Raw genomic sequence first — 11,176 nt, 5'->3', positions numbered from 1 at the left:
CACGAACCTGATTTTCAGATCCTCCTTAGGTTTGTGCTTTTTCTTTTATAACATCAAAAAGCATCTCCAATTCTTCATCGCGGGAGTATGTGGCATCACATATTTCTTTTATAACATCAAAAAGCATCTTCAATTTTTCATAAGCAATTTTAGTGTTTATAAAACTCAACAATGCATAACTAAATATCTTCTTGGACATAAGCTTGAAATGAAGGTTGTTATGAATTAAATTATCTTAGTCATCAATGACATATCATTAAAAATTATTTTTATACGCTATCAAAAATTCTCATTTACCTACAGAAAATTTTATACGGAAATCTGATTCAATTTTTCTATCAAAGAGTCAATTTTGAAAATTTGAAACTACGATGGCAGTTCAATTCTTGTGGAAATGTCGGGTATAATTTAGGGAGTGCCACTAAAATTGTCATTTGTAAGTGGCAATGCTTTCATAGAGAAGTTTTATCACTTTTGGATCAAATTGGCTGTAGCTTTGACATCATAACGGTGTTTCTTTAGAGCAATCATTAGCCAAAATGTTCAATGTTCAACATAAATAAAAATGAAACAGAGTCAAACATTTAACCAAAATGAACATTAAGAATACAAAAATTCCCTCTTTATTGAATACAAACCAAAAAAATCATGTTTTTCTCCCCACAGGAACTCTATATACTAAAAAATGGTTAAAAGAAAAAACACATTTGATACAACAATTGCAAAATCCCTGTAGATGAAGAACCACGGGTCCTCATTTTACAGTACAATCAGGATTTGCATAGAATATAGTGATTAATTCCAGTACTTTGAATTCATAAGAAAAACTAAACAAGTTATTATTACTACTTTCAAATTTCATTCGGGGAGACTTGTATCGATGTATCCATCTTCGGATTCTGTTTGATATTTTGATACAAAAATTATGAACATGCAATGAAAGAATAATTTCTCCGATTTTCACTTCCTTCACCTGCACCTCTCAACAACACAATATATTGTTACTATTGATAGAAATATTTGTTTTTTTCCTATAATACCCTTAATTACTCGTTAACTCATTTCACATATTTTTGTGTTTATGATAAATAGTTAAGGGTATTATTGACAAAACAATAGTGATTACTGCATGTAGATGTAAAAGAAATACTCACATGGAAGTGATTCTTGCTTAGTTGTTGCATCACAATCTCACTAGTTCCCAATTTTCTTTTGACATGTCATGAATTTCAACACAACCATCCTCAAACATGATCTGAAAAAGTAAATGGTTATTATTCGTATTTAATCACAATTTTAATCTAAATTGTCGAAATCCGATCAAATGATCTCTTACCTTATGTTTGCGGGTATATTCATCAAACCATTTAATAATCCCAAATCTGTAGCATTAAAAAATATATATATTATATTTAACATCAGTTATAACAAAATAAGAACATTATAGAAAAAGGGATTAAACAGAACAAAAGAGAATGTTGGAAAAACCTGCAACATTACACAACTCAATCTGTCATAGAAAATAGAACCCTAATCTAGAAAAAGATTTAGATTGCTCACACGACCAAGATAATGGCAGCAACCAGAAAATAGACAGAAAAGACTACCGAAGCTTGCGACAGAGACGGTGTGTCGGCGGCTTCTGACAGACCACGGGATGGGTCACATTGGAGCTCGCGACAAATACAATAGAGCTTGAAAAGGAAAAAAAAAGGCAATAGAGCTTGTGACAGAAGCGATGAAGACAAACACCACAAGAGCTGGTGATAGAGACAATGGCGGAAAATGGAGCACAACAGAAGAGACCTGCAAAACCACGGAGCTTGTGGAGAGGGTGACGATGTTGCAGTTAACAACCAGATAGAAGGTAAAGAAGAAAAAAGGGTCGGCCGAGCTTCATACGTGAGAAGAATGTGTTTGATGGAGTGAAGAGGGTGTGAGACTAGTTTTTTTCAATCAAAGGATAATATCACAATCTTCATAAGAATAATATCACAATTATAAACACACAATTTTATCATACCTGACATTTCCAAGTTGTTTAATCATGATGACTTCATCGACACAATTGTGTAAGCATTTTGATTGCTCAACCACCCGGGAACTTCCTGTAAAACCAAGAACATAAAAAATGAATGTTTTATAGAAAATAAAATTGTTTATATATAACTAATAAAGTAAAGAAAAAGCTTACCAATTTGACCAATTTGCAAGCCTCCATTCTGACAAACCTTTACCGACACAAAACAAACGCCAAAATTAGTCGGAATGGCAGATAATTATAAACAAGTACTGCATGATTGAATTCAATAATAGTGACACGGAAAAGGAAAATGAGAGGATAGAAAGTTTGGTTATCATCATTATAAAGGGAAAGTTCATTCAATGAAATAATGGTCATTCCTTTCAAAAAAAGAATAGTACATCTGCAACTTATTTTCAAGAGAATCATCCCAATTGTCGTAATTAAAGCCCCAAATTTTCTATTCGATGGAGATACAAAAACATTCATGGACCATAACCAGTGTTGTCAATGGTGGATGGCGGTCCATAGCGGAGAGCCAAAATCCCACCATACCATCCGCTTTGCGGTGCCATTATTGCGGATTATGGCGAAAACCCCCGCAATAGCGACCAATATTTATCATTGCGGCAAAGCAAAAAACCGCCATGTATATCGGTCATAGTGGCCATGGTGCCGCAATTTGATAACACTGACCATCACCTAATAGTTCATGCTATTAGAAGTTGGTTTTGCCAATGTATCAAAGCTAATATGACCAAGTGTTTCATAATTGGTGCCCCTTCTGCAACGTGCACCGCTGTGTTTTCAAATGTCTGCTATGGCAAAGCAAGTTCCGATGACATGGTGGATTCCGTGCGAGCCTACATAGGCCGAAATGCCTATTAACTAGCGCTGTTTTTCCAAAAATACAAGATACAATTACAAGTTGGTTATGTGTGGGTAGTTAAACCCTAAGCTCAAATTCTAAGATTTAGGCTATTGTGTCATTTGAGCTCAAATACCAAGGTGCCACTGAGACTCGAGAAGTACAAGCCAATGCGATAAATGGAAATGTCGACTTATGGCCTCGACGGATCAAAACATGAAGTGTAATGTCTAGGTCATATCTCTATCTGATGTGGGCCTTTCGACACACTCCCCCATCATACTCATTATTTGTCATCTAACTATCTAGGCCATATATCTACTAGATGTGGGCCTCTCAACACACTCTCCTCGTGCTAACTTTTGATCATGTGACTGTCTAGGTCAAATCTCTATTTGACGTGGGCCTCTCAACACGCTCTCCTCATGCTCACTATTGGTCAACTGACTATCCAAGTCAAATCTTTATTCGATGTAGGCCTCTCAACACTCTCCTCATGCTCACGATTGGTCATCTGACTATCCAGGTCAAATCTCTATTTGATGTGGGGCCCTCAACACACTCTCCTCATGCTCACTATTGGTCATCCGACTGTCCAAGTCAAATCTCTATTTGATGTAGGCCTCTCAACACTCTCTTCATGCTCACGATTTTGGTCATCTCACTATCCAAGTCAAATCTCTATTCGATTTCCTTATGCCTATGATTGGTCATATGAAGTGTACACTAATGTGAGTGCAATAAAAGGAGTCTCCGCAATATCTTGGAGCAATTTAGATTTAATTGCATTATCTAGGGATTGGTTTCCTTATTTAATTTTAATTAATATTAGGAATCAAATTTTAGTAGAAATAAGTAGTGCCATGTGTTTTTGTACATTATATCAATTCATTTGAGTTTAGCTTTTTCTTCCTTATACATACAAGACTTTGTAGAGGAGTTCTCGAAAATTTAGTACTCGTCTAACATCAATATCTCCTTTTTCTTCTCGTTGGTTGGGCATAAATTGGAGTTACATCACTCGCAAGTTATATTTATCCTAGTAATTTCAGCTTCTACTCTCAAATCCTTAAATATCATATGTCCTTCATTCGGCAGCCTCGCAAGTCATAACCTTTATGGCCAAAATTGCTGCAAATGCAGTCACACCTTATCGACCTCAAAAGCAGTTTAACACCAGCTATTCAAGATTGCTTTGGCTATTCAAGAGGCACTCTGATCCAACTATTCCAGCTGAAATTTAACCTATGTCCTAGATGCAGTTTTATCCTAAAAGGAACCTTGCCTAAACTTCTAGCCCCGTCATTTTCCCAAATGTGATATGCACTCGCCTAGCCCCATCATTTTCTCCTTCACTTTTTAGAAGTGATTTCATAAAAGCTTTAACTCGAGGGAGAGTATTAGTGTATATGAAAAATATCGTATAATACTTCAATCTAGCTTAGAGTAATTTCAAGTATCTTATATTATCTTTTCGGATTAGTTTTTATGTAACCATATTTATTATATGATTTGTTTCCTTATTTAAATAAGATAGAGCTTAGTTTTAGAAAAAATAAATAAAGTAGTGTTCTGTTTTATATAAATAAAAGAGCCTTTTTCTCTAAATATAATGTCTAAATCCTACAAAATCAGAACTTAAATGTTTTAAGGTTCATCATCTAAGAATTAGTTTTTATGTAACCTTATATATTATCTGATTCATTTTACAATGTAGTTTTAGCATAAATAAAAAGATTAAAGTTGTGTTATAGTATTCCTTTTCCTCCAACTATACCTAAAGGACTAAACCTATGACTTCAAGAGAAGAGGTGTCTTTGTGACAGGAGCTCGTGACCGGTCACAATGCAGAAACGTTCAGGATCAACGCAACAACCTTACCATCATGACAAGGTTCGGCCATTGAACTGTAAGGCTAACAGATATTTACTTATAGAGTTCAAGCATTTTTAGTTCATTCTAAGAAATATAGTCCCATTTATCAAAATTTATAAATCTTACACTATTCATTCATTCAGCCCAATTTTAACTAGGGGAAAAAAGTAAAAAGCCCAATATCATACTTTGAGTCTAATTGTAAACACCATTGTTTACCTTTTTGCCCTTTCAATAAACATTTGATTTCCCTAAACAATATGGTCAATTTATTGTAAAAATAGTAGTTATTTAGTGAAATAGCTATTTTTTACAGCACTAAAATGGAATACAATGCCAAATGCGGAACTTAGTAAGGGAAATCATGCTCGCTGATTTCCCGAATAGGCACTAATAAATCTCCCAATAAATGGGAATTGATATGCATTCAAAACACAAACACATTGTGAAATAAACCCTTCCCTTCACAGTCCAAATAAGGATTTTGCAAATCTAAGCAAATAAAATAAATCTGTCTGTATAGAATTCACAAGTTACTCCAGCAATCTAGTAAAAGATGTATGACACACGAGAAATCTGATTTTGAATAAAATTACAAAAATCATAGCTACTGGCTATGAAAATATACTTGAGCAAAGGTTTTTTATTTTCTCACCATTCTTCACTAACTTCGGCAGTTTCATTCTATGAAGATATAGAATAACTAAACCTTAAATATATTATTTCCAACAACCGTCGACTATTCTGAACAAGTCATTCAGCACATATGGGAGGACACATATCCTAATCACAGGTCTAATATTTATTCAACCAATTCAAAACATTAGCTCACAACAGAGCTTTGAAATAACCGAAATATGTGGTTTTTAGTACTTTGAAATTATTGAAAAGTCATGGAGATTTAGACATATCTACTCTATTTGAGAGAAGATGACGCCACCTGATATGCAACTAATTTTAATGCAGCATCTGAAGACATTTTAGGCTTGGTAGGCCGTGCACCTAGCTTACGCCTACACTGTATAGCTCCACAGTGGCAATCTTGGTCTGCACCAAATTGAACAAACCTGCGAAGCAATTACAAAGTTAGAATTTCAGACACCAAACTTTCCAACAGAAGAGAGACTGTTTTGAGTTACTTATTTGAGTTTATTTGCTGGCATAAGCACTTATGAGACTGGTTGGGAGAATTTATGAAAATAGTAAATAGATTTATGGCATGTTCATAAGCCATTTCAAGCTTATTTTCATAAGCTTTCCAGGATAGATTATGAAAACAACTTATAAGAAAACAATTTGACTTTATTTTCTTTTGTTATAAAAATAGCTTATACATAAGCACTTATATGATAAGAAATTGTGTTATTATAAGCGCTTAACAAGCTATTTATCCAAACAGAGCCGTAAAGGGTGTAATAGAAAAAGTGATCATACTGGTAGTCATAAGTCAGATGCTCGCCCTTCTCTATGTCACGAGCTGCAAATATACCGATTCTTGTTTCACCCTCTATTATCCTTAAGGATGAAAACAATAAAAAGATGAGTTTGTTAGATGATGTGCCTAACTAATCAATCATATAATGTTGGACAAAAGACTGTGAATAGAACAATTAGAAAGTAAACCATTTCTGCATCTCAGTATTCGGGCAGCAACTATGATTGATATATCGTGATTTGTTTCCCTTATATGTTGCATCTATCACCATATCTCGATTGATTTCACATAAGTAAAAGTTTGTTTCCCCGCGATCTTTCATATTCCAAAGCCTCTGTTCGCATGTTTTATCATCGATGACTGTAGAAAGAGGTAACAATAACATCCATAAATAGGTTTTAAAATAATAGAATAATAGTATCGTTCTATTATGAGTGTTTATCATATAATAAATTAATCATCACCTTCTCCAACATATTCGATGACAAACTCCCCAAGCTTGATATTTTCATCCGCCACAACTCCGGAGCCACATTTCTCAGTCTAAAAACAAAATATTAAAACTCATTATGTCAGGTATGGACATCATGAGAGGAATAAAAGTTTATACCTTAACCAGTTTCAGCTTTTTCACAGGGCGATGCTGAAAAGCTTTGTTGAGACACGAGACCCCACATTTGCAGCCTGAAGAACAGCATGACAGAAGCATCCTACAGGGACGACGGTGAACATGAGGAATGCTTGCCAACGCATGAAAATGCCATGATGTATATCCACACGGAATACTTAGTTACTTACCCGCATTGACAATCTCTACCACATAAACTAGTAGAGTCAGGTGAAGATTCGCAGGAGCAGAATATGCCATCATCAAACTTTCTCTTGTTCTTCTTAGTGACATATATATCTTAAATTTTAATAAGAATCAACAAAATGTGCAACAAGATTGAATATCCAGAAGAAATGAAGAAATTAAAAACAAACAAAGATCGAATATCAGCTATGTCAAAGTTGACAAACACTCATAAATCAGAGATAAAACGGTTATTGCGAACAATCTGACCGACATTTATAAAGGATACTGCGCTTTATATGGGTGTACTGTGTTGTCCTTATCTTAATCCAATCTGGAAGTTCAAAGTCAACAGGTTCCCCAATCTGGCTCAGCAGCTTGTTGAATACAGCTTCAAAACGATTATGCTCAGAATTCTGTTGAACAGAAAAGCAAAGGAACTCACTTAACAATCCAAAAGAAACTAAAAAGATCAATTTTTCATTGACTAACGCCGGATCGAAATTCTTATAAGCACAATAGCAAAAGACTAGTATAACATATTGTCAAAATACACATGACAGACACATGTTCATATAATGAAACCTTATCAAAACCAAAACACATTGTTTCATTAGATAGGTGAACATAAATCGATTATAAGGAACTGAAGAGAAGGACTAATGAAAGACAACATCAAAAACCTTTTTCATAACGGGCATGGAATCTGTTACAACACTCAATATTCAGATGCTATCAGCCTGGATCTCAATTTCAGTAGAGGCTCAAACCATAAATTTCAACCTTTTTCAAGATTTCCTTGCTTCCTTCAGAGACATACTTTGCCTATAGCATGAAAAACAGTTTGTCAGCCTGAAGTAAAATAATGAAAGACATCATCAAATAAAAAGCTACCTCAATCTTTAGGCTTCTATGAAGCATGGACATTGGATATGACATCGACACATCAACACCGTAATAATTTGAAAAATGAATAAATTAAATATAATCACAAGTGTCGGCGTCGTGTCGATGTCGGTGTCTGACACTGACATGGACACAAATACGTTTTTTTCCAGAGGTGTCGGTGTTACCGAGCGCTTCAAATTCAATAAATCAAAGTTAGCATATTGAGAAATAACGCATAAATATATTTTTTTTGTTCAACAAGACAGAACTTAGCAGCGGAATGATGTTCAATACTTGTTCCCTTTAGACTGTCAAACAGAGTTAATCTCAAATGGATTCCTCAATTCAAATATGCAGACATGTTTTAAAAACGTAATAAAACAAATCTATATCAACAAACATCTAAGCAAATTGCAAACGATAATGTATGTTTTATTTCAACTATTTCATTTCCATCTACAAGGGAACTATTGTTGCCGCATGAGTGAACTCATTTAAATAAACTGATCTAAAGTCTAGCCATCTTATCTAACTTCTTTATAACTATTCATAACTGCCAATAACCGGTTTTTATGTGTTCACCAATTTCGCAATTTTGAATGTGCCTGCATAGAAGCATTGTACAAGGCCAAACAGTGTTTAGTTTGCGAATAAGCAAGGATCAATTTAACTTCCTTATATATCATCATTCTCACTTCTCAAAAAACAAATCATCCCATGCAAATTCTCAAAAAAATCTATAAGAGAAACTTTATAAGAGAAACTAATGTGAAATCCAACATACATAAGATTCTACATTTCTCTTCACACAATCAAGAGAAAATCCCCCAAAGTGTAAACAAAACTCAACAACCAAACATACATAAAATATATCAGAATACACAATTCTTGAAATTTAACCACACAAACTGATATAAAATCCATCATAAACAAAATTCAAGATTTCCCTTTACCCAAACCAGAGAAAACCCCAAAAGATTATTAAAAAAAAAATGAATTGAATAATCAAACAATAGCAAGATTCAAACTTTTGCTTTCCCGCTGCATTTTTTTCCACTGAACTAAAACACATTGTGAGAAAACAAGTGAAATTACCAGAATTATCAATTATCAACTATCAATTAATCAAACATCAAAAAAAAATTCAACTACACCTAGTAAAAAAAATTCAATTATGACGAAAACCCAAGAAAAATTATCGTGAATGGGAGAGGGTAGAAAAAAATTGGGAATTGAAAAAGGGTTAGAGTGAAATCAGCAAGAATCTAAAAGGGATTATTGATAGAAGTAGAAAAAGTACAGAGAGAGAGAGAGAGAAAGGGGTAAAATGGGAATATGAGAAATCAAGAGAGAGAAAGAGAAAGAGAACCTGGAAGAACGGTGTTGAAGTGAATTGAAGAAGAAAAAAATGAAATTGAAATGGAAAATGATGATTAAGTACTGTAAGAGAATGAAACTGCCGTTGTTGGTTTTGTTCGTTTTCAAATGATAACGTCAAAAAAACTGCAAAATTTATACATTAGGGTTTTTTTATTTAACTTTTTATTCTAAAAAGTCTTTTATTAATAACTAATAAATGTATTATATACTATATATATTAAAAATATATATTAAAATTTTAATTAATATGCACAGACATCATAAAAATATTTTATACTATAAATTAATATACACCAACATTAAAAATATTTTGCAATTCAAGACATTATTTAAAGTATGGATAAACTATAGAATCACTAATAATATTTAAAGACAGCGACGTGGGATTTGGGATTTTAAGTCTCCCTTTGCATCTCAAGTCTTTAAGTAAGTATCATTCAATTGTCAGTAGAGGTGGCAAACAGGCATGTCTGTTCTATTTAGTATCGTTCCGCAAAAATCTCTAACAAAATGGGACGGGACGGATAGTTGAATGTGTGAGCCTAAACTTAGTCCATCCCACACAAAAGTGCGTGCAAGTCGGGTCGGACCTGCAGGCATTGCACCCTTTAGGCCTAAAAATGCATAAAATTATGTTCATGTTCATGCCCGCAAAAACTTGCAAAAAAGTAGGGCGGGACAGACACATGAGAGGGTGGGAGCCTAAATCTTTAGTTTGTCCCGCACTAAAGTGCGGACAAAACGGGCATGCCCAACGGGTCGAACCCGTTTTGTCACCCCTAATTGCCAGTAAAAAACTACATTATTGAATACAAATGCAAACATGTAACTTATCCATCTTGTGCACGCATACACAAAGAATTTTGTGAAGGGTAACACCATGTATTTGACTGATTTTAAGTAGAGAATGAGTGTTTATTTGTTGTGATGCGTGAAAGTAAATGACATAAAATAAATGACATAAAGTAAAATGAAGATTTTGGTGTTAATGGTATGAAAAATTTGTTCGGTGGATTTCATCATTACGTATATATCATACACATTCATAACTCAGTAAGATGCTCATCTACTAAGCTATTAATATCACTGCATGTTGCTCTCATTTGTATCTCCTTTCGATCTCAATATCGTGAGATCGGTATATTACTCAATATCTTATATATCAGACCATTAACCAACACAGATCATTAAATTCCAACATTTATAAAGCAGCAAGACTCCACACCAATCTTTACTATAGGTGTTAGTATCTGTAGGTGTTAGTATCTATTAGATTATTATCTTGGATCTAGTAATGAAAAGCGTCTTTTGATGTCAAGCCACACGATGAAATCAAGTTTTAGGTAGCAAAGATAAAACAAATATTAAGATTAAAGAGTTATAAATATTAAAATATGAGTAGAATTACATAGCACACCATGACATATTTAGTACATGAATATAAATAATACATTTAACCTCAAGAAAGAGATTTTAGCTACACTTACTCATTGTAGTGCAACTACTAGTAATCTTGCGAAGCTGATCTTGGAAATGTGATTTACCCTATCATTTAATTAGCGCTTCTGCCTTTAGGATCCCTCTCTTATTTTCCTATTGGATACCAAAGTGAACCTACTTAAATTTTATACTTACTCGATCCACTGAAACTCCCTTTGCACTAAACTGGAAACTCATATTTATAGGAAAATTTCAGGATCTCTCGCTAGACACATCATTTTGCACCTAGTACGTCTACCCTGTTATGACCTGTTATGTCTATCTTGATTTTCTTCCTCAATGCTTGCATGTTTGCCACATGGCCTAGCTGCCCTTCCTCACCTAGCGCACCACGCCTTCGAGTAGTGAGTTAACCTTTGCTTCACCATGAAATGATTGCAGTTGTATGTGCCATTTGTCCAGGTCATCATTCGC

At 34.1% G+C, this 11,176-nt stretch overlaps 1 protein-coding gene across 2 annotated transcripts; it reads right to left on the bottom strand.

Moving 5' to 3' along the window:
• Positions 1 to 607: 607 nt before the first annotated feature.
• On the bottom strand, positions 608 to 9,392 carry LOC127131275 (histone-lysine N-methyltransferase ASHH3). 2 transcript variants are annotated; one of them, XM_051060206.1, is made up of 14 exons: positions 9,252 to 9,392; positions 7,678 to 7,819; positions 7,284 to 7,410; positions 7,000 to 7,108; positions 6,812 to 6,911; positions 6,666 to 6,744; positions 6,390 to 6,561; positions 6,201 to 6,281; positions 5,707 to 5,833; positions 2,195 to 2,231; positions 2,024 to 2,108; positions 1,337 to 1,382; positions 1,155 to 1,255; positions 608 to 973 (listed from the first exon to the last, which is right to left on the bottom strand). In XM_051060206.1, the coding sequence occupies exons 2-13, from the start codon at positions 7,693 to 7,695 to the stop codon at positions 1,184 to 1,186; spliced, it is 1,053 nt and encodes a 350-aa protein (XP_050916163.1). In that variant the 5' UTR covers positions 7,696 to 7,819; positions 9,252 to 9,392; the 3' UTR covers positions 608 to 973; positions 1,155 to 1,183. The 2 variants fall into 2 exon arrangements, with proteins under 2 accessions (XP_050916163.1, XP_050916167.1); XM_051060210.1 differs by lacking the exon at positions 9,252 to 9,392 and adding an exon at positions 7,889 to 8,407.
• Positions 9,393 to 11,176: the final 1,784 nt, after the last annotated feature.

This window comes from Lathyrus oleraceus, chromosome 1 (assembly GCF_024323335.1).
Source record: "Lathyrus oleraceus cultivar Zhongwan6 chromosome 1, CAAS_Psat_ZW6_1.0, whole genome shotgun sequence".
Taxonomy (NCBI): Eukaryota; Viridiplantae; Streptophyta; class Magnoliopsida; order Fabales; family Fabaceae; genus Lathyrus; species Lathyrus oleraceus.
This window is presented reverse-complemented; position numbering and strand designations above follow the sequence as displayed.